At 35.7% G+C, this 24,107-nt stretch overlaps 2 protein-coding genes and 1 long non-coding RNA gene across 5 annotated transcripts in view; 1 reads left to right on the forward strand and 2 right to left on the reverse strand.

Annotated features, from left to right (window-relative positions):
- The window catches only part of LOC123316059 (probable G-protein coupled receptor No18), a 262,468-nt gene that overhangs the window by 166,216 nt on the left and 72,145 nt on the right, over positions 1 to 24,107 (reverse strand). The window lies entirely within an intron of this gene.
- On the reverse strand, positions 11,026 to 13,492 carry LOC123315446. The gene is made up of 3 exons (XM_044901140.1): positions 13,428 to 13,492; positions 11,376 to 13,294; positions 11,026 to 11,267 (listed from the first exon to the last, which is right to left on the reverse strand). Exons 1-3 carry the CDS (start codon positions 13,490 to 13,492, stop codon positions 11,026 to 11,028), a joined length of 2,226 nt encoding a protein of 741 aa, XP_044757075.1.
- Positions 21,830 to 23,137, forward strand: LOC123316061. 2 transcript variants are annotated; one of them, XR_006538013.1, is made up of 5 exons: positions 21,830 to 22,008; positions 22,112 to 22,301; positions 22,357 to 22,596; positions 22,654 to 22,847; positions 22,942 to 23,137. It is a non-coding gene; the product is annotated as an uncharacterized LOC123316061 (long non-coding RNA). The 2 variants fall into 2 exon arrangements; XR_006538012.1 differs by having other exon boundaries at positions 22,357 to 22,592; positions 22,942 to 23,135.

The following is a 24,107-nucleotide window of genomic DNA, read 5'->3' on the forward strand; positions in this document are numbered from 1 at the left end:
TAAAACACCCTGTTTCCCTTCTACTTTCTTCGTTCTGTTCAGGTATATCAACCCATTTATGCATGAGAGATATGGTTTTTGAACATATAAAATGTTTAATTCCCAGGACATTCCTGCAGCTGCAGTTGTAACATTAGGGAGTTGTATATTATATGTCAAGGTAAGAATGAATATCCGATGCGAATGAATCATCAGAGTATCGAATTTTTATGCTAACCGAGATACAGATTAATATACTTTCCACGCCACGCTAAATATTGAATCATTCAATTGAATAATGAATATAACATTTCGAATACTCCAATGAATATGATAGATCATCAAAGATTTTATTCTCTATGTTTCCGAATGTATTTCCTAATGTTCATTACGTAACAAGTGATGGTATGAAATTCAGTCAAAGTGCTTTTAGAATCAGGTGCTGCAATATTTTATTATGTATCACATATCAAGTGATGGCATGCTTACATGTTGTGATCAAACAATTCGAAACTAGGAGAGCTTCACTTTACAGCAGTTTTGGAGAAAATTCATTTGAACAATTTTGTTAATTTGGGAGAAGAAAAGTTGTTCTACTCTACTCTATTCTATGAGTTGAGCTGGTAAATTTGAAACCCATACTAAGGAGGTTCTATAAAATTTTCCATATACCAATTTTTGGTGGTGGCCATCTTAAATTTGAAACTTTTTTAGTAGTGTACTGTAGTCAACTAGTCTAACCTAATCTATAGGTTGAGTCAAAAATGTGTACCTACTCAGCTTTCTGGGGGTGATAGTACATTGAAAAAAAGGTATAGTTTGATAAATAAACTCATGGCCTAAAATGCATATTAAGAAAGATATATACTTCCAAAGGTGATAAAATTAAAAAGAATTATCCACATAACTTCTAAACGGTATATTCCACCAGATTGAAATTTCGTGCATAAATGTATTTCTTAAAATACATTTTTTTTATTACATTCTTATGTAGAAAGGCGTTAGGGGCACATAATATTTTGAAAATATTTTTCGCTGTATTTCCACACGAAATTTTTTTCACTTCGAAACCGCAACACAGGCTACATGCACAAGGTGTTCTATGATAATTTTCTGATATAGGTATATACCTATAGGGATTGATGAAAGGTTTTGGTTCCGAAATAATTTGTTCCTTTTTCAATTATTACTAAAATTCATTTATATAGGTACAGGTTGTTTGATATTCTTCAACTCTCCTTCTATGAAGAAATCATTACGATATCAGAATCTTATACCGTCTCAATATTTTCTATGACTTGAAAAAAAAACAGTTTTTCATACCTACGGATGTCGCTTTCCCAATGAATGCTAGAACTCATAGAGAGAGTACTAATATGTATTAAAATCGATATGGAAAATTTTTACGCAGGGTTGGATGATCTTCTCTAATTATGAGGAAAAACAGATACCTAATATTCAAGAAGACTATGTATACTTGCATAAAACTCTCACATTGACGTAGCCTGAAGGTTTTCTGGGGGGATGGAAAACGCAATGTTGTTTTATGGTTGTTTGCTCGAAAATTTAGTCGGTTTCAGTATCTAGGGTGGGGGCTCCGAGAATTCCGGGGGGGCCTACCTGTCTGTTATATAAGGAGAAGTTTTGTTGATGAACTATATTAATTATAATATCAATTTGAAAACGTATTGTGAAATCTAAATCCTCTCTTGAATAGATACTTCAATATATCAAATAACTGAAATCGTCACGAAATAGTCTATATAATATACGATATGAGGTTTTTTGCCGTTGACATGACCAATTTCTATAAGAAAACTAAAGGAACATCAAAGAATACTGAGAGTAGGTACATAAACATAATTTTCCCTGTCCATTGTCTCCTCACGAGCATCTTTCACAGGGTTACTAGAAGAAAACGGATGACACATTCTCGAGCTCTTTTTCCTGTGTAATTTATATCTGAAAACAGAACCTGCTTATTATTTCTAGATTTTTAGTTATAAACAAAAATTGAGAAATTTCCATTTTCAATAATAGGTACTGCATAGGGAAAGTGATTCGACCATCGGTAATTCCGATCACAAAGTATTGAGTTCACGAAAAATAAATGCATATTTAACAGTCGCTATGGTACTTTCACCTTCGAATAAATTTTATTCAGTGTGAATAAGTATCTGTCAAATAATTTTCTATCTAAAGGATAGCTTATTTCGGTGCTTTCAGATGAAATTGTACAAGGAATAACAATTTTATGAAAGCACGGTATACTACTTTTTACTGATTATGTAAAATGAGATACCGCATTGTAGAAATGGTCATAATTCCAACTAGAAAGCAAAAATTTCGTTAAAATCACACAAAGAATAAACATACATCCAGAATCTAACAAATTCTACCAATAATGACGTACCGACAATCGATCTATGACCAAAAAACTCTTTTAATTAAGTTTCAATGAAAGATTTATTCGATGAATAACATTATCTGAAACTGAAAAAACTGCATTTTTACTTATCCTAAGAATAAGACTTATCTATCGAATAAATTTATTTATTCGCACGTGAAAGTACCGGGCCTTAATGCATCTTGTACGGAGAGCTGGTGTGCGGGCAGAGAAGTTAAGGCGGGCTGATAAAGAGATATAAAGACACTCTCCATGAGAAACTGAAATTCTTAAATGTACAGAACGACTGGGAGGCTCTGGCAGAGGACAGATCGCAATGGAGACGTGTTGTGAATAGCTACAGCGCGGAGTCGGAGGACAGACGTCGAAATCAATCAGCGCAAAATAATTTTGAATGTCCTGAATGTGGCAGAGTGATCACCTCGAGAATTGGTCTCTTCAGTCATCGAAGGACTCACCGAAGATTGGGCCTGTGTGGGAGTTTCAACTCTGTCTATCATGTAATGAAATGTAATCCTTCTGTGTTACTTTTTATACTCTAGTCATCTAGTTACAGCAATATATACATATACAGGGTATTTCATGAGTCGTCGGCCATAGCCCAATGGTGAATGCAGCTCATCCAGGCCTTTCAGAAAACTTGCTTATTTTGTATCCAAAGGCTATTAGTTTTGAAGATACGGGGTAATTCATAAATATTGACCTAGATTTGCGATAGCCATAACTCTGTAGTGTAAGGTCCAATTTCTTTCTAATTTTATGGGTTTGTTCATTTCAGAAAGCTTTTTCAAACGGTTCCTGAAATATCAATTTTTTCAGGGCAGTACTCAGATTATCATGATTTTTCATTCAAGCTCCAAAATCTATATTTTTTATATCCCTTACAGAAATTTCGTTATTGTCATGAGAAACTACATAGTTTATTCTAAGGAAATCAATTTTCACTTTGCATGGCACACTTGTCACAAGGGAATAGAAACCGGACGAAATCATATTTTATGTAATTTTTTCGGAATGCGGTCCTGTTTTTATTACTTTGGTGATGATATTTATTGCCCTTTGCCGAGATTCCGAATTATTTTGAATTCTGAATGAAATTACATATTAAATTTAAATACAAATGATGTAAACTCTCTTGGAAAATGTAATCTTCTCCTTCATAACACATATAACTATTAAAATATATCCTTCCGAAAAACCTTCTTTATTTCCTTTCATAAAACAACAACGAAGGAACCGGTCGAATTCATGTTTAATGTCATTTATCCGAAATGCTGTCCTGTTTTTATCCCTCTGGTGATATTCTTCATTGTTTTCGGTCAAGATTCTAAATTTTTAAAAATTCTGTCCAACTCTTTTTCATTTTCAACCATTAGTTCCCACTGAGTGTGCGTGAAAAGGTGACTGACAATTCTGACTTCACGGGAGCATTTGCGGCAGAGGATAGAAGAAGCCTTTGTAGAAACAAAATCCCGATATGATAAGAAGGGCAATAAATAATTTGATTTTAAGAGCTAGGAAATGCGTCGAGATGGAGGAAATCCATTTCGAGCATCTCTTATGATAATATATTTTCATTGTTGAAGAATAAATTTCAATACTTATGCGTATTATGAAGCAAATACACTTACGGATCACATTTTCCAAGATGGTTTCCATCATTTGTATCTAAATTCAATATGTTATTTCAAAAGAATTCACAGCTCGACTTTGCATAATTTTAAACACATTTTTACGGACACTCAATATGTGCTGAGGGTTCAAAATGAAGAAGAATTGAACAGAATTTAAAATATAAAATTTAAAATATAAAATAATTCAGAATCTCGGCAAAGGACAATGAATATTATTACCGAAGGAATAAAAACAGTATCGCATTTCGAAAAAATTAGATAAAATATGATTTCTTCCGGTTTCTATCCCCTCGTGACAAGTGTGCCATGCAGAGTGAAAATTGAATTCGTTAGAATAAACTTATGTAGTTTTTCACGGCAATAACGAAATTTCTGTAAGGGATGTGAAAAATATAGATTTTGGGACTCGAATGAAAAATCATGATATTCTGAGTACTGCCCTGAAAATATTGATATTTCATGATCTGTTTGGAAGAGCTTTCTGAAATGAACAAACCCATAAAATTTGATGGAAATCGGACCTTGGAGTCCAGAGTTATGGCTATCGCAAATTTCGGCCAATATAGGTTTGTTTAGGGCACCCAAATATAAGAAGGGTAGTTTACCAGATTGAGTGTGGTGATTGCGGTGGACTTTATATTGGTCAGACTGAACAACATCTCTGTAGGAGGATTTCACAACATAAAAGTGACGCAAGATTACATCCAGAAAAATGCGCACTAGCCAGACATATTAATGATACCGGACATCGTGTTAAATTTGATGAAATTCAAATTTTGGACTCTCACAAAAATCTCAGTATAAGAAAATTTCTAGAGATGTGCTATATTGTTGGTGCAGATAGGAAGGCAATTAATGAACAGAGTGATATTAAGAACTTGAGTAGCATTTATTGCAACATTCTTGAGATTGATCGGAGGAGATGCGTTGTTTGATCTTGCTGTTTGATGCTTAGTATGGATGTAGTAAAAAGGAAAATTATGTGTGAATAATATGTATTTGTTATTCATGCATTTTTGTAGTTCTATAGTTCATAATAGATAAAATTTGTATTGCATTATATGTAGACTTTATTGTTTTGTTGTTTGTATATTTTATGTTGGTCTGATAGCTGAAAGAAGAAGAAAGTATATCGAGGACATCTCATATCTAACCTAGAAAATAGCAATGTTAGCTTCTATGTGACATTTCAACTTTAAGAAGTATATAGTAAAAAATTTTGCATTAGGGGGATTCTACTTGATCTTGCTGATGACTATAGCTTATTTTTTATGACCATTGGCTGTGAGTTTCTCTTATTGTGTTGTGTTTGTGTAATTTTGTTCCACTGACAATTTGTCTTTTCAGACCCTGAGGATGACACAAATTGGTGTCGAAATATAGGTATTCGCTAAAAAGGTCTTTCAATTACCATACGCCACATACCCTTATTTTTTGCCGAAATATATATATACAGGGTGTCCCAGTCGTTGACGTCAAGCCGAAAAAAGCTGATAGACCAAGTCATGATAGTTATCAGAAAAATATTAAAAAAAATCTAAATTATGTATTTTAAAAATTATTGCCATATTGAAAAAAACGAGAAAATCTACAAACTGTGATAGTTTTTTAACTCCCATTACTACAAATCTTCATTTATTTCAAATTTTATTTTTATTATGTAATCTTGACTAGTGCTTCTGTGAGCTGTCGCCAAAAATTCAAAGGTAACTACGCCAGCTTGGAAGAAAATGACAGTTTTTGCCCAACTAAGTATGCAAAATTAATACTTCGCCACATTTAAACTGGCTGTACTGAAAAAAAAATGTACTACGCTAGTTGGGCAAGTTACCTTAAAAGTTGGCGCATTTAATGAGGATTCCAAAATATTATGACATTTGCTAGAAAATTTGACAATTAGACTTGGACAATTTTTTTTTGTAAAAAAACCCAATTTCAAACAAAATTTTATTACTAGATTTGACTACTAGATTCTAGTTTGAGTGACACGGAGAAGTGTAAGCGAGACAGAAATCGTATGTCCAGGTAGTTCAGGGCACCGCAGGCCAATCAATGACTCATTCTGATTTGCTTTAAGTTAAGGATTGGTTTTGGTTGGTTGGAAGCAAATAAGAATGAGTCATTGATTGGCCTGCGGTGCCCTGAACTACCTGGAAATACGATTTCTGTCTCGCTTACACTTCTCCGTGTTACTCAAACTAGAATCTAGTAGTCAAATCTAGTAATAAAATTTTGTTTGAAATTGGGTTTTTTCACAAAAAAAATTTTCCAAGTCTAATTGTCAAATTTTCTAGCAAATGTCATAATATTTTGGAATCCTCATTAAATGCGCCAACTTTTAAGGTAACTTGCCCAACTAGCGTAGTACATTTTTTTTTCAGTACAGCCAGTTTAAATGTGGCGAAGTATTAATTTTGCATACTTATTTGGGCAAAAAGTGTCATTTTCTTCCAAGCTGGCGTAGTTACCTTTGAATTTTTGGCGAGAGCTTACAGAAGCACTAGTCAAGATTACATAATAAAAATAAAATTGTAAATAAATAAAGATTTGTAGTAACGGGAGTTAAAAAAACATCAAAGTGTGTAGATTTTCTCGTTTTTTTTAATATGGCAATAATTTTTAAAATACATAATTTAGATTTTTTTTAATATTTTCTCGATAACTATCATGACTTGGTCTATCAGCTTTTTTCGGCTTGACGTCGGCGTCTGGGACACCCTGTATATATAAATAATTGTAGAATTTTAAATATATAAATATAAATATATATATATATATATATATATATATATATATATATATCCTCCTATCATTATGGCTTCATGTAACATGCAAGGACCATTCATTGTGGCTTCAGGCGAATTATGACTTCAGTATATGTGAAGCCATAATGTAATTCACGTTTTCCGCTCAATGAAGCTACCGATTTGACTCTGGTTTACGTGATTCGAAGCACTGAGTGATGTGGAAGAACCTTGAATACAGATATCTGCTTAAATTGTAAAGATGACATCACTATTACGAAATGAAAATTTCTTCTCGTGAAGCCCTAATGGGCGGAGAATGGTAAATATTGTATATTTCAGTTTGAGACATTGCCACCAGGGGCGTGACTGTAATATACATGTCCTGTATATTGTAAACTACACCTTGTACTTTATGGACTCAGAGATGTGGCAACATCTCCTTCCCGTTTTTATCTATAGTGAATAGAATAGAGAGAATTCTCATCCAGCGGTTGAAATTCGAATATCTCTTGGGGATGCAGAATTCTTAATGCGCGTCAGAGTTAGGTATTCATCTTGTGGTCTTTCAAAGCTTCTATGAAGGAAAACGTCATATATGGATGTTAATATTCTAATCAGTGATGAAAATTCGTGGTTCAATTTTTTATCAGTCAAACTCATATTCTAGTTGAATACTGAAGAATAACTGATATGTTAATTCAGCCCAAATGCTACCTCAAGCCGAAACCATGTGATAGGCCAAAATATAATGGCTTCCAGAAATTTTTTTAGGTGTTCTGATGATTCGAAGAAAATCAGGAATCTCTACATTAACTGAAAAAAAAATAAAATGTTTGAATTGCAAACTTATTTCCAAAATTAATGAAATTGTTTTTCGCTTCATATAAAAAATTTTAATCTGATGGAAAAAACAACTTTCCATAAAAAACAAAAAACCTGTTCTTTTCATCTCATAATAAACTTGCAGTTCAAATGTCGTCGAAGTTAGTAACAAGACCTTCAAAATAAAAGAATTTTACCAACGACATAGAGCTCAGGAAGATATTCCTAAAAAATATTGCACTGAAATGAGTTTAATATAACAAATACCTAGTTGGTTTAGTTGGTTTTAGTAAAACACAACTACATAATAATTTTCCCACATTTGATCCCGACCTCGAATGATATAAAATTATTTATTAGCATAGTAGTCTATCAGCATACTGCAAAAGTATTATCATTTGGTGGGTAAATATAGAAAAAAATCCCAAATGAAGATTCAGTTTATTATTTAAACAATAATATGAAGTCAAGGATAACAGAACAAAAGTAGGTTATACATAGTGTTTGTTCATGAAAATTTTGAGTCAGTATACAAACCGACATATTCTGAACCTTAGGAAGTCTTTATTTACAGCTCATGAGAATAAACGTTGAGATATCGTCACAAACTCGATTATCTGCTAAATTACATCAAAAGTCAACGATTTGAAAATTTTTACAGTCGAATTTCAGTTAAGATTGTATCAATATTCTCTAAAAGCCCTTATTATAATTCGATATTCAATCTTAATCTTACTCTATATCAGTATTATTATTTGGTAATGAAAAATAGTAGGTAAAGCTAGGGTTTTTAGCGTATATGGAAAACTCGGTCAACCGTTTTCAACATCTCTTCACTTAATTTGATGAAAAATAGTAAGTTTGATCAATATTGATATTATTGATGATAATTGATAAGAATGAAGGCTTTTAGAGTAATGGAAAACTCTGTCATATTGGAATACTTGTGGCGTTTTTTCACTCCTGATGAGAGTCTTCAATTCTCTTATTTTTTTTTTCGTGTTGAGTAATACTGAATAATGATTCTACTATGGCCTTAAATTTAGAGCCAGCTCGTCCAGCATGGAAGAAAATGACACTAAAAATGAAATACATACTGTGCGAGTTTGGCAAATCAAAAACGGTATGAGATTTTCTAAATTATTATTCTTTAAATGGTGGAAAATTTCATATTCTGCATAAAAACAGGCTCCTTCAAGGTTGATTCGTGTTTGACTAGGTAGGAAGAATCACTTCACGATGTGGGAGCGAGACCGATGATGACACTATTATAAAATTCATTTAATATGTTTCATTTAGATAATAAGGTTTATAACAGATGTTCGAATTGTTTTCCTCAGCCGCAATGCAAGCTTGATATCTCCTTAAGAGGGGTCTACACCGTTCTAGTGGTCAGTTCAAAAGGACAAAATGAATATCTCACGTCAGAAACTGCTAATTTATATGGGGTATTCATTATAATTCAATTCAATCAGTTCGTCACCTAGAAAATTCAGAAATTTTTTTATTCGTCAAACGGAAAAAAAAAATTTTTAATCGTATCCTGGTGAAATTGAAAAAAGACGTTCTTTTCGACGAAAGTGGAAACTATTGTAATATTCGTAACTTCTACTGATCGTTTAAATGTACTGGAAAGACCCCACATTCTGGTAGTCTTTCCCCTTTTACTCCTTATACGGATGGCGAGGAATTCCCGTGGTATAAACTCCTCTATAAGATCGTGTTATCAAACGTTTGTTTCTTCCATCGTTAACAAATTCAGCTGCCTCCATTTATCTGTGCAGTAACTCAGATATTTTCGATTGGCTAAATAAATCTTTACTTTCTCCGCTCCCAATAAGATAAATATTGCAGATTTGAATCTGGTGAACGAGATAGTAAATAATCGCTAGAGTATACCTCATCAAGATACTTTCTAACTGCCACTCGTGCAAGTTATGCGTGCTCAGGTAACCATATTTTTCCAATGTGGACTCATCTGTCCATAAATTTTTCTCTGCGAATCACGGATTTTCCTGATGCTGTTGTTCGACAAAAGCTACACTGGGTTGATGGTTCCAGGACAGCAAACATTTGTACTCGCGCGCGTACTCGAGTCTAATTTAATTGCGTCATTCTCAGTCTCGTTCCCACATCGTAAAATACTTCTTTCTGTTCAACTCAAACTAAAATAAGCCCCATAGAAGGCCTTGGGCACACAAGAATTATTTTCAAATAACTAAGAAAAATGTCTTGGAAACTATTTTTTGCAAAGAATCAAATCGTCCACTATTCAAGGAATGATCTAGTATTTTTTCAAGAAGAGTCAGATGGTCGATGAATCGATCTCCCGGTTACAGCTTGCCGTCGACATCTGGGACACCCTGTATATATAGTGCTTACTTTATTATGACTATCATTTTTAACAAAAACCGTCCAAAATTGAATAAACAACCCCTTCATGGTGGAAGCTATGCCAGAATTTGATTTCTTTGAATTTGCAGCCCTCGCAAAACTCTTTAGATACAATCAAACTTCAAATCACAAAAGCAATATGGATCCGAATAAGAAGAAGAAACCACATATAATACCTACCAACCGCACTAGCATTTGGAGATATCGATAATAATCGTTTGTGGATGAAAACAGTTAAAACAGATGATTCAAAGAAAAACGCCAGCCTAGCAAACCTTCCCTGACATTCTGATCTACCAAAAATAAATTTTCAGTGTGAAATTTCTAAAGGGAAAAAAAGAGACCTCCAACAAATGCTCATATATCTCGGGAATGAATACTGCTGATTTCATGAGAATCTTCTCACTGTTCCAAGAAACGCAGGGAATAAGCAGTTGATGTTGATATCGCAGGTTGAGAATATGAATAACTATTCATGGTTAGGTACAGTTTTCCCATTCGACTTTCAGAATTCAGTTTACTCATTGAAACTTCTTTCTTATTATTCAGTATATTTTCTTATCGGACTGTTGGCTGAGCATATTCTCGTTGTTTTAGTTAACATTGTTTCTCCAGGGACAGATGTCCCTGCAGTTAAAACAAATTTCCGATACTTCTTGTGTGTTAATATTCATTACACAAATTTTGAGTATTAAGTCAACAGTAGTTTGAATCGTGACAGCATAGTAAACATGGCACGCAAAATTGAAAAATAGTAAATTTTCTTGTGCAGATAAAAATATTCACACGGTGCATGAATTTCTGGGTTCATGGGTTGAAGAGAGAGAGAGAGAGAGAGATTTATTGATGAATTGCACACTACATTATGCTTTCACAGGTCAGTACAGAGATATAGAAACATCAGATACTACAACAATACTTCACATAATCAGAATGCACACACACATATATAGGTAAATAGCATAGCACTAATTACATGAATAGTCAAACAAACATACAGTATTGAAAGTCTATAATCAAATATATATAATAGATCTGCAATTCAATGAAAGTCGGTCTCAGAGATTCTCATGCCTTTGAACTCGTCCACCGAGTAAAGGACATGCGACAACAAAAATTTTTTAATTTTATCCTTGAATATCCTGGTCGGCAGGCCCCTGACCCCAACAGGAAGCTTGTTGAATAATGTAGCAGCGCTGAAGTCCGGACCGCGCTGGGATCTGCTCAGTCTAACGTACTCCTTCCTAATATTGAGTCTGTTTCTGGTGTCATGTTCATGAGTATCTGACAGCGTTGTATAATTTTTGCTGTTTTTATGGATTTAGAGCAGACTCTCAAGTATAAATAGGGAGGGAAAAGTGAGTATTCTCAGTTCCTTGAAAACGTGCTTACAGCAGTCACGGTATCCCAGCCCGCCCAAAACTCTCATCGCTCGTCTCTGTAGTCCAAAAATGATCCCAGCCTGGGCGCAATTACCCCATACTAGGACTCCATACCTAAGGTGTGTTTCTACCAAGGCAAAATAGGCAGTCTTAAGCACTCCGGTTGACAACGAGCTCGAAAGTACCCTCAGAGCAAATATATTGCTGCTGAGTCTAGAAGCCAAACTATCAATTTGGACTGCCCACGTAAGAGACGCATCCAGGTACACTCCAAGAAATTTAACAGAGGTGTTCGCTGTGGGCAGGCTACTCATATCTCTCAGGCTGAAAACGAGTTCCTGCGTCTTTCCCTCATTCACACAGAGGCCGTTTGATGCAAACCAATCCGATGCCCTCGACAGTGCAGCTTTAGACAAATCCTCAAGGGAATGTAAGTCCGAGGATTCGTTTGTAAGGGTGGTATCATCAACGAATATAATCGGTTCGGCATCAGTCATGAAGTCAGGGAAGTCGTTTACATCGATGATAAAAAGGATAGGTCCCAGCGTCGAACCCTGGACCACCCCAGTCTCGATGGGTTCCACACCAGACAACTCACCCCCAACTGACACAACCTGTGATCTTACACTAAGGAATGACCGGACCAGGCTCAGAGCCGCCTCATCGAAACCGTATCTTTTTAACTTGTATAGGAGCCTGTCACAAGTGACGCAGTCAAAGGCCTTCGTTAAGTCGATGAATGACGCCTGATAATATTTTTTATTTTCGAAGCAGTCCATAGCGCCCCTTATGAGCTGCAGAATGGCATCGGTGGTGCTTTTGCCCTTCCTGAACCCGTACTGGCATGATGTCAATAAACAGTTTTCCTCAAGAAATTCAACGATCTGATTCGATACAACCTTTTCTAGAATCTTAGAAAATATCGGCACTAAGGAAATCGGGCGATAATTATTTAGATCATATTTGTCGCCTTTTTTGTGGACTGGTATGACTTTGGAGATCTTCAAACAGGCGGGGAAAGTGCCAGATGTGAGGCACCTATTGATCAGTTTGGTTAAAGGAGAAATTAGTGGATTGATGTTTTTTTTCACAACATCCACAGAGAGTCCGTAAAAGTCCGCCGACCTGCTGTTCCTCATATTCGCCACAATATCTCTCACGATGTTATGGCCGACCTCTTTGAAGCTGAAGTGCGTTCTTGGTGGGATTTCTTTCAAAAATGAATCATGGAAAGGCGTCCTCGACGGAGGCACGTTTTCTAGAACTGTCTCGGCGTACTTTGAAAAGTGTTTATTAAACCTATTTGGATCTACACTCACTAATCCGTCCCCGCTGTTCCTTCCAAGGTGGTCGCCTACCAAACGCCAAGCGGTTTTGGATTTATTACCAGATTTATTTATAATTTTATCGAAATAATTGATTATTGCGGTTTTTATGGCTTTCCTATACCTAGCTCGGAGCTGGTTTCTAGCTGCGATCAGATCACTAGATCGATATCGTTCGTACATGGCTGTTAATAGGATGAGGTTTTCTCTCATGTCTCGGAGTTCCTGAGTGAACCAGCCGCGCCTCATAACTGGACTCGAAACCTTAACAGTCTTCTCAGGAAATGATTCAAGAAAACTGTCAACGACAATTTGGTGAAATCTACGGAAACATTCATCGACGGCCAGCCCATCCTCGTCGACGAAATCCCACGACTGATCCGATACTAATCTGTGGATCAAGTTGTATCCCTCTAAGGTGAGGGGTCGGACTTTTCTAAGAGTCGGTTCAGCTCTCTTCTGACGGGGACCAGTACAGAACACCTGTGCATCGTGATCAGAAAAAGATGTTTCAATAATACCTGCGTATTCGCCATGGGTGTCAATATTGCTAAAAATATTATCGAGACAGTTCTTTTTCCTGGTGGGGCAGAAAATCTTCTGCCTGAGACCAAAAGAGATAAACAAGTTTGTCAGCAGGCGAGCTTCAGGGTCTGAAGCACATTCAAAGTTCATGCGGAATTTAACGTTAAAATCTCCACAGAAAATTACTCTATCTCTCTTTAAATTCAACATACCTAAAATGGATGCCATAGTCGACATAAATAAGTTGAAGTTTCTTGATGGAGAAGAATAAACACATATAACTACAACATTACACTTAACCAGCCTGATAGCCGAAACCTCACAGTGAGTCTCCAGGGACTGGTTGCAAATATTGTCGACTCGGTCGAATTCGTGAATTCGTGAAGCTTGCATAGGTATATTATATTGCCATCACAATGAAAAAATTGATCAGATACGTTTCGGTATATTGAATTCTCACTGAAATAACCTAATGTGATTTGGTTGACAACGAGAGGTTATAAGTGTTTCGATTCAATTCCATATACAATTCGAGTATTTCAGACATTTCACTTGGTAGACAGTTGAATAGAGTAGAAATTGGAAAAAAACTGTCATCAGCAGTACCTACTAGCCACTAAATCTTCATAAACAAAAATGTGGATTCATCAAGAGATCGAAATTTAAGTTATGCATAAGCGATCTTGAATAAAGAAAGTGTGAAATTTTTAGAGAGAACTGTATCGAAAGCATATGAAAATAAACAACAAACAGCAGCGATATCGGCACCAGTGGTTCAAAATTAAATAAATAAACTCAGTAAGTATTCAAAATAATACATTTCAATATTCAACTCATAATACTGAAAAACAAGGAATCAAAGATAGAACTCACTCACTATCGAAACGAGATAGCTGTTGCGATATATCAAAATCTATAATTGAAAAACAAAACTGTATAAAATTTTGTCAGTATTTTCTCTGAGCGTGCTAAGTAAAGGTATTTTCCACTAAATCTTTCAGACGAAACAGTCAAATTCCATGAGATGGGTCTTTCCTCTAATTGAACTATCGTATACTAGTTGTAGGAAACTAACGGCCGTTTTGGATAAAACTATTTATCCATCGTTTCACTTACTGACGATTAATAACCATTGGTAACCATTCTAAAAAAATATCTACAGATAGATCATAGAAACGAAATCAGATGTATTGTCTATCTTCAGTAGCTGAAACAATGGATATACTTTTATTGAAAACGGCCGTTAGAATATCGAGCACAAATAAAAAGCACACTTCATATTTCAAAAACTTATGGCTTTGAAAAAATCAGAACGAATTTTGGATGTGAACAAATCATGAATATCCACGAAGAAATCTCTTTAATCTTGAATCTTCATAAAAACGCACTTTCGAGTTTTTACATAAAGTGTTTTTCATATCCGGTATATTCATACATACGACACGAAAACTGTGAAAATGGACTCTTAAGAAAATAAATCAGCAGAAATATGCTTATCTCATACCGAAAATATTCCTACTAAATCAGAACTGAATTTAAACTCAGATTTTGTTTGCTTTTTATCGAAATCATTTATCTAGCAGCTTTTTCCATTTACACTCCAGAATAGTTGCATTATGCGAACTTTATAGGTATTTTAAGTAGATAATTTTTTCATAAAATGATCAGCACCGGCTTTCGAAAAAATATCAGTTGAATATTTCAGGTCGAGTAGTTTTCACAAAATTACCTATTTTGGATAACAAAGTAGAAAAAGTTCAAAAATTCGATTCTATATTCCAGTAACCATAGATTTTTATACTGAAGTACTAGAGGATTCTTTCTGGTCCATTTTTATAATGGATAAGATCGCGATCCTGACCAGATGGATAACGAACTCAACTAGACACGTGAATATTCAATTTGAACTGGAAACGAAGCTGTAAAATCCACCTCATAATTGTCGGAATAGCAATCTTTCTGGCAACGCTGTGAGGGAATTAAACGCCATTTACATGAGTCCGTAATGTTATCTTCTTGTACAAAAAGCGTATATTTGACGCCACAATGTTATGAACTTATACTGAAGCCATAACATACGCCAGATGTTGAAAATTCGTATATTCATTTTTCATCGTACGCTATTCTTCGTAGACAGGGAGTATAATTGATCGTTTTGGTTGAATATACACGAATCAAAACCGACATAGTTCGTCTCTTTCTAGGTGACGCCATAATGGTTGGTCTATGGTCTGAAGCCATAATGTTCGGAGATGTAAATATATATATATATATATGTATATATATATATATATATATATATATATATATATATATATATATATATATATATATATATATATATTTAAAATTCTACAATTATTTATATATATATATATTTTTTTTTTGTCCACCATAATAGGGTACGGCTCCTCATCGGGCATGCCGGGTCAAGTCGACCAAGGCATTCCTATGCACTGGTGAGGAACCCACGAAGTATTCGTGTTGTCCATAACATGACCTCCCGCTGTGCATCACTGATCTTTCAGGCGTCTTGTATTTTCAGCTAGGTGTTTCTCTACAAGTCCATTAGTCGTTATTATGAGGGGAAGGATCGCTGTGTAAGTAAGTTTATGTGTTCTCTTGAGCTCAAATGCTAAATCGTGATATTTTGTTATTTTTTCAGTGTATGCTCTCTCCGCATTATCGTCTGCTGGGATGGTGATGTCGACTATGGTAACCTTTCTTCCGGTTTTCTCGAATATGACGATGTCAGGTCTGTTGTGAGGGATTGGCCTATCTGTGACAAGTGGAAAGTCCCAATATAGCTTCACCTCATCATTTTGCAACAGTTCTTTAGGTTCGTATTTATGAATTTTTTTTGGTTTTCTAATCAGTCCATATTTCAGTGCGAGTTCTTGGTGGTATACTTTGGCCATTGCATTATGACGGTCTGTGTATTCCCTAGGAGCAAGTATCGGACATGAAGACATCACATGCTGTATGGTTTCGGTTGCATGTGAGCATTTCCTGCATATGTCAGTTAACATATTCTTTTTTGCAATATCTTTCAGATATGCTCGAGTGGGAACCACCTGATCCTGTATGGCCGCCAATCTCCCTTCCGTTTCCGGAAAGCGGTATCCAGCCTTGAGGTAAGTAACAGATCTCTCCCTGTCTACATTTCCCCTTTTCAGAGCGGTCGGATATCTGGCGTGTAGTGCCTTACCATGCCATTCCTCAGCGAAGCCTGACATTGTAGCCTGCTGAGTCTGTTAAGTGTTGGCAGCCAGGTTCAGCGGTGACGTGTTCATCAATCCTGCAGATTATCCTGATGAAGCCATTGGTCTTTCCATGAAAGTATCTTCTCATTTCTGAGATAGTGGTGTGGTGTGTGATCTCAATATTTTGAAGACCCCTTCCTCCATCCTTTCTTGGAATGTACAGCCTGTTTGCCGAAGCGTGGGGATGATGTATTCCATGTTTTGTTAGTAGGGCTCTTACTTTGATGTCCATGGTCTTGAGTTCTTCTTTCGACCATTTGACAATGCCGAATGAGTATGTCAAAGCAGGCATTGCCCAGGAGTTAACTGAGGTGAACATAGCTTTTGCATTTAGTTTGCTTTGCAGAATTTTCCGTAGTCTGCTAAAGAATTTGTCCTGAAATGTGTTCTTCGCTATTCTAGTTTCAATGTCTAGCCCCTGTTGTATTCCCAAATATTCGTATGTTTCTTTGGGTTCAAGCGATTGGATAGTTTCCTCATTTCTTATGAGCTCCTGGTCTCCCTCTAAAATTTTTCCTCTTCTTACATGCAGTGTGGCACATTTATCAATTCCAATTGTCATTCTGATCGTATTAGTGAAGGATGTTACAATTTTCAGCATTCTGGTCAGTTGGGTTTTATCAACGGCATAGAGTTTAAGGTCATCAACATAGAGCTGGTGTGATGTTTTGGTGTTGTTAGTTTTGTCTATGATGTACCCATATCCAGAGTTGTTCAATAGTCCACTGAGGAAGTTGATGGCAAGGCAGAACCATAGAGTGCTGAGTCTGTCTCCCTGGAAGAGTCCTTTTTCGATATTTATTTCGTTGCTAGTGATGGTGATATTTTTCGTATTTACAAGCAGTCTGGTTCGCCACGACGTCATTAATTCAGCAAGGAGGTTTACTACGCTCTCCTCTACTCCGTATAGTCTTAGGGTCTTCAATAGCCATGAATGGGGTATCGAGTCGAATGCCTTTCTGTAATCAATCCTTGCGATTGATATATTCCGTTGTCTCTTTTTGACTTGTTTTGTAATGAGAGCATCTATGATGAGCAGCTCCTTGCATCCTCTAGTATCTTTGCGGCACCCAGCCTGTTCACGTGCTATTATATTATATTTTCCAATGTGTTTGGAGATGTGGAGTGTGAGTGTCCCGGTTAGAATTTTGTACACTGCCGGAAGGCATGTTATTGGACGAAAGTTTTTAGGATTTCCATTTTCTTTTCCCTTGGGTATCATACGAGTAATTCCTGCTGTGATGGATTTTGGTATGACTGATGGATCTGTAAGTGCTTTCTGAAATATATTGGCAAGGTGTTCATGGGTAGAGTCAAAGTACTTCCACCAGTAGTTGTGTATTCCATCAGGTCCAGGGGCAGACCAGTTGTTTGTTTTCGTCATCACTGATTTTATGTCGTTCTCGGTTATATGTACTTCTTCCATGGTGTAGTTTTTTGCCTTCTCTTCAGCATCTCGTATCCAGAATGCCGTATCGTCATGGTTGTCTTCATGTTTCCAAATCTCTTTCCAGGCCATGTGCATATTTTCAACTGCCGGTGGTGTTTCCTCCATGTCTTCGCCTTCTTCAAGTGAGCGGTAAAATTGTTTAGTGTTTTTATAATATAGTTGGTTATTTCTGAATCTCCTAACTCTGTCATTATATCGCTGTATTCGATTACCTAACACTTTAACTTTTTGTTTAACACTCCAGTACTCGCGCGTCCGATAGATACATAAGCAATACGTGGAGCCTGGGGTATTGTAGTACCCCGCGCGAGTACTGGAGTGTTAAGGATGTCGCAAGCTACTTCCAGTTTTTGTCTGAAATCTTCGCTTCTTTTGACATGGAGCGATGATGCGATGTGATGTACTGTTCTTAAGGCTCTTCTCGTGGGAGTCTGTGTATGCAGGTAAGTATGCAGCATGCCAATTTTTTTTCTTATAGCTGTTATTTTTGACTCTAGGCGTATTTTCCAGGGTGGTATTTTGTCTTTCCTTAGTGACGGCTCTTCTTTCAAAAGTGGTATCCTGTTTTCCTCGCAGACTGCCGCCGCTCCAGCGTAGACATAATCAACTATCTCCTCCAGGCTCGTCCTGCCATTAATGCGGATTTTTAGTATATTGTTAATTTCATGGACGTTTGCAATAATGTTTCTAGAGCCTTTGAGTCGTGGTATCTTTGGTCGTTGAGATGGAGAAACCCCTATGTACATTTGTTAGTTCCTTTCAAATATACGTGCTATTCTGCTTGGTTGTCTCATCCTTGGTGTTTCAGGTGTTGTTACTTCAACAGGTAGTTCATTGTTCCCGGCGACTGGTGCAAATGGTCTCACGCTACGTTGAATTTCATCCAACTCAATACTAGACAGCTTGTTGTTCTGAATAATCCATTTGACTCTGTTTGAGAGAAGGTTCGCATACGATTGTTTGCTGGGGTTAATTTCATTCCAGGTTGTTGTAAGAATTTCTCGGTAGGTTCCTCCAGTTATTTGTTGCAGTTCTTGAGCAACGAAATGAGTGCGCATCAAAAGGATATTCTCCTCTTCTGACCAGCGCATTCTTCCATCTCGTCTAATGGGCGCCTCAGTGGGTAGGGCATTTATCCCAACCAAACTAGGACTCCCATGTTCCAAGAGATTTTCCGGTATAGGACGTGATGGGACTCCGTTCAAACTGACACTTCCTCTAGTTCTTCTGAAAGTGTTCGAGCTATGGCTTACGGTGCCATCTCGGGGGGCTGCGCCGCTTGCCCCACAGCTGACCCCAACAGGCTCTACCTCCAGACGGCTCCGAAGAGGACCAGCCTGCTGCCCTCTACCGCCCTGCATCATGCTTCTAGTGATAGGAGCTCTTTGTTCAACAGCTTCCCAGGCTGCTAACCTGGGAACTGGGTGACTCGGGTGCGCATGGCCGTCAGTCCCCGAAGGCATTGCGCCCCCCTGCGCATATATATATATATATTTTTTTTTTCTCCACCATCTAGGGTTCTGGTTACTAAGAGGAACCGGGTCATGTCTGACCAAAATTCTCTTAGGTCGTTGTCAGGAACATTCTCACAATCCTAGCTGTCCACAGGATCACTTCTTTCTGTGCTATGCTAATGAGGTTCAAATCAAGTTCTAAAGATTGGGTATTATCGACTAAGTGGCTTTTAACAAGTCCGTTGGTAGTAATTATCAAGGGGAGAATTGAGATCGTCTTCAACTGATACATTTCTTTCATTGCAAATGCAAGATCGTGATATTTGTTCAGTTTATATATATATATATATATATATATATATATATATATATATATATATATATATATATATATATATATATATATATATATATATATATATATATATATATATATAAATATATATATATATATATATATATGCGAATCGGTCTTTTTGAGGACATTTCATATATTTCTCATATATCAAATATAATGACATAGTTAGGTTCGCATTGTAATTCTGGGTCATATAATTCGATCCGTTCGCCCATATGTGAATTTTTTTGCTATCTATAGGGAAAAATGCATGTATGTGACCATTTGGGGACGCTCGAAAAAAATTTTTTTTTTGTGTTTTTTTGGATAAAGGTGGTGTATTCTTCTTCAGCTTTGTACTGAATTGCAATACACACCACTTTTCATACTTTTCGAAGAAATTTTACATTAGCACACCAGGATTCAGGCGCGGATACACTGGAACCAGTCCCGACTTTTTACGGGAGAACTTTTAGATATTTTTGCTGATCTTGTAATTATTTTAGTCTTAGTATGTTTCAAATTCAGGGAAACCAGCAAAATTAGGGGTGTCCTGAGCTATTGGGGGGGGGGGGGCTCACAAGGAGGGCATTATCTTGGGAATTCGTTTTGGAATGAGACTTTTTTGGGGTGATCTTCCTTAGAAATGATCTTCAAAAGTTAAACTTTAGCTTTTCAATTAGAATTGATATACCCAAAATTTGAAAGGGGCGCACGTAGCCGAACAGCTAGTTCTGGGTTTCGCCTGGAATATCATGGTTCGTACCTTGTTGTAGTAGACTTACTTTTTATATTTTTGCAATAAAATGAGTTGATTCACTAATAGTATTGACCACTTGACAAACAAAAATGATATTTAGCAACCGAAAAAAAAATTTAAATCATTATTTAATTTCATATATTGAAGCTGGATTTTACAATGGTGAATCACTTCTTTGAACGATTTTATGCTCAATATGCTGTGAATTTAAAGGAATAAAAGTCAAGAAATAAATTCATGTAAAAATTCAGTCCTGTACATCATCATAACCAATATTTCATAAAATGATTGGATTCGCTTTCAGGATATAATGATAATTAAATTGAACTTCTTAATAGGCCATCGCAGTTTATCACCTTATGTAGAGCATGTATTTATTGAGCGAAGAACTGTATTATTCAAATCATCCATTGATATACTGAGTAGCAGTTATTTGATAACAAATAATTGGCATGTATTCATTAATAATTTTATAATATGTATCATCGTTTCGAGGAATGTCCACTATGTCCCATAATCATTTCATGTAATAATGTAACAAAAATTCATTTGAATTAAGGTGAGCAGTCACAATGCCCCCAAGGAAAATCGCCATAATATTCTGTAATGAAATTTATCTGGCAACGCTGCTCAGACCAGCCCCTCTAGCTAGGGGATGAGTTTAAAGACGGAAGACGGAACCGAGATGCGAATTCCCAAAGCAGGTAGAATGGGCCAGTAAAGGAAGGGCTGAAATCACTTTTTCTCGGAAAGAGCTGCATTTTTGATATGTTAATTGTTATGAAAAGAGAAACATATGGACAAAAATGCAGGTGTCAAAATTTTCAAAAATTCGTGAAAATATACGGTTTTTCTGAAATTTTCGAGAATGAGAAGGTTTATGAAAAAAAAAATTCTAGTAAGCGTTGTGAAGCGGAAAAATCTAGTCGAAATTGTTTGCTATCCCGTGGAAAGTGATTTTGTATACTGTTTAGCAAGGTATTTCTCTAACGCGGCAATAGCAGTGAATTCGAAATTTGGCGCCTATTGTTCAAAGCTTAGACTAATAAGAAAGTTAGTATGTTTACATTTTACTGGGAACACACCTTAAATTTGTTCACTTGCGCTGTTGCGCGGCTGACCCTCGGGTCAGCCGTAACGAGCATGTTTTTTAACTAAAAAATGTAAAAACTAAAGAAATTGAGCTAGAAAATTGCTGAGACAGAGATCGAAACTCATAAAGCAAACCTTTTCATTTCTGATTTGGTAAAAGGAATACTTTTCATTCAAAAATGAGTAAATATATTTTTCCTGAAATTGCACTAGAAAAGATAAACATCAGAGATTCAGCCCAATTTGGCAACTCCGTACTATCGGAATGATTACCTTTGGAATCTGTATGAATTTGTAATTATTTTCGAAATTAGCGTTACAGGCAGTGTTTCACAGTCTAAAACTTCTGAAATTTATTCGAAGAAAGTTTTCATAATGGTAAGATACGGATAATTTCATGAATTAAATCCGAAGGATTCTGTAAATGGAACACATTCGTAAGTATAGGTTAACTTTATGTTTGTTTTGGTTTTCAGTGTCGACTCATACCACTGGTTTCAATTATATGGTTTCAATGGATAAATATTTTTTTTGTTATAGCTTACCGAATCGAGATTCGAAATGATGGGTTTTCTCTTTGAGGTTTGGAAATTGATCGGAAAAATCCTAGATTCATTTATATATGCCCGAATCACTTCAACTGGATATAATTTGTGATAAGATTAGTAAACGTTAGCCCATTGCCCTTCCAACTCCATACATTTGAGAGCAAAGAGACTAAGACTTCAAGGTGAGAATTTTCATTGTTGTTCAAAATACTTCTTGAGACTGTATTCATATTTTAGCACTTCTCTGATTAAAAGTATGAGTACTTTATCAGAGGACACTTTTCCGAAGAGGAAACCTAGGGCAAAATTAGTTACCAATTATTTTGTTGTTATGATACCTACATACAATATACATGAGTAAGACCTCCAGACCCTCCCCAACCTTTTGAAAAGAAGCATCAGAAGAAATTGTTCAATCAGAGAAAATATTTACAGAGAAAACATTGAACCTAAAGTTTCTGCAATCAAACGAAGTAGGTAAGCTAGGTGTGGCATTTAAAGATTCATTATTGAAATATGTTTTTGTTATTTTAGAAAAACCTATGTTTGGGACATGGCTGAAGAAGAATTCAGTTCGGATAAAACAAGGCCAAACTTCGTATTCATGAGGAGAACTATTTTTCGCTTCGGAGTAATGTTCATTCTGTAGTCGAAGCTATGGAACTTGAATAATCTGCTATATTTCAGAGTAAATCCTTTCATCACAGTCATCTATAAGTGCTTCTAAGGTGTAGTATTCACAAAATCTAACATAAAAATATTTTAATTTTCCTCATGAATAAACATTATTCTGTATAAGAATCAATTATGTTCTCTTTGTAGGCTCCTCTTTCTGGTAAAGGAATAAATGTTTGAGAGGAAGTTGAAAGACCTATCAACACAGATATACAGTCCTGCATTGAGATCATTTACTTTGACATTCTAATCCCCAAGAGCTAATTATTTTGCACGCATTCCATTCAACAAAAATGTTTGAAATATAAATTGATTGTGAGTGGTTTGGCCAGGGAGTTAAAGAATATTTGTGTATGCTATTTCTTTTTATTATCTTTCAAATTTTGGTAATTATTAACTGACAATGAGACATTGGTGTTTTTTTTTATCATATAACATCATTTTTGTTCTTAATAAAGATTTTTATATATAAGTGTTTATTAATAAGAAAATATCATGCCTATTTAGGCAAGTACATATGTACAAAGAAATGGACTAGTAAGAGCGAAACCGGTCTGTCACTACTCAACCTTGATGATGGCTCGTTTCCAATGGTCATTCATATGATGGTCTTTACCAGTCCATTTCTTTGTTCATAAGTGTTTATTTATACATAAGTTGAATACAAATTCTTGGGCTGAGTTTTTGAAAATTGTGTTACTCAAAATTGTCCACTTGTATAATTTATGTGATTAGGTATATGGAATCAAATATCGAAAGTTTGAATTATAGAATACTGTGTATAGAAATAATAGTGAAATTGAATTCGGTCAGAAATGTACCCACTGTGAATTGCATTGCTAAGATGCAGTTACTATCTGTTCGATGAATAGTCAGAACATTTATTCTATGATAAATTATTCATCAAGCCATGTAGTCGAATCAATCGAAATCACGAATTATAATATATCCGAGTTATAATGTGTAATTGGTTATTTTATTCAACTAGATCAGGAATTATACCATTTTGAACAATTCGCTCAATTTTCTAACTTCATTTTAGTAAAATCGTTGAATTTAAAGTCGAACTTAATTCTGCTATTCGAATTCGAAACAGTGAACCTAATTTCTAAGTGAATTGAGCACCCTTAGGCATGCCTATGGCATGGCCCAGGAAACAGACATTTTTATTTGTGTTTCTCTCTAACGGATGTCATGTATGCCTCTTTTTCTATATGTTTGTTCCCAAAACAAACCCTTAAATGAATGACTTGCTTGGTCTATTTATTCTTATTAGTATGGTTCAAATATAAGAGAATACAAACAAATAAACC

The sequence above is a fragment of the Coccinella septempunctata genome, chromosome 6 (assembly GCF_907165205.1).
Source record: "Coccinella septempunctata chromosome 6, icCocSept1.1, whole genome shotgun sequence".
NCBI lineage: Eukaryota > Metazoa > Arthropoda > Insecta > Coleoptera > Coccinellidae > Coccinella > Coccinella septempunctata.

What these genes read in the sequence shown, in the direction of transcription:
- LOC123315446 (XM_044901140.1), bottom strand. Translation starts at nt 13,492, where the DNA reads ATGTGTTTATTCTTCTCCATCAAGAAACTTCAACTTATTTATGTCGAC. An exon ending in GACTATGGCATCCATTTTAG is followed by an intron (nt 13,295 to 13,427) that starts GTATGTTGAATT and finishes TTTTGGTCTCAG; the next exon opens with GCAGAAGATTTTCTGCCCCA. An exon ending in GCTGGGATACCGTGACTGCT is followed by an intron (nt 11,268 to 11,375) that starts GTAAGCACGTTT and finishes CAACGCTGTCAG; the next exon opens with ATACTCATGAACATGACACC.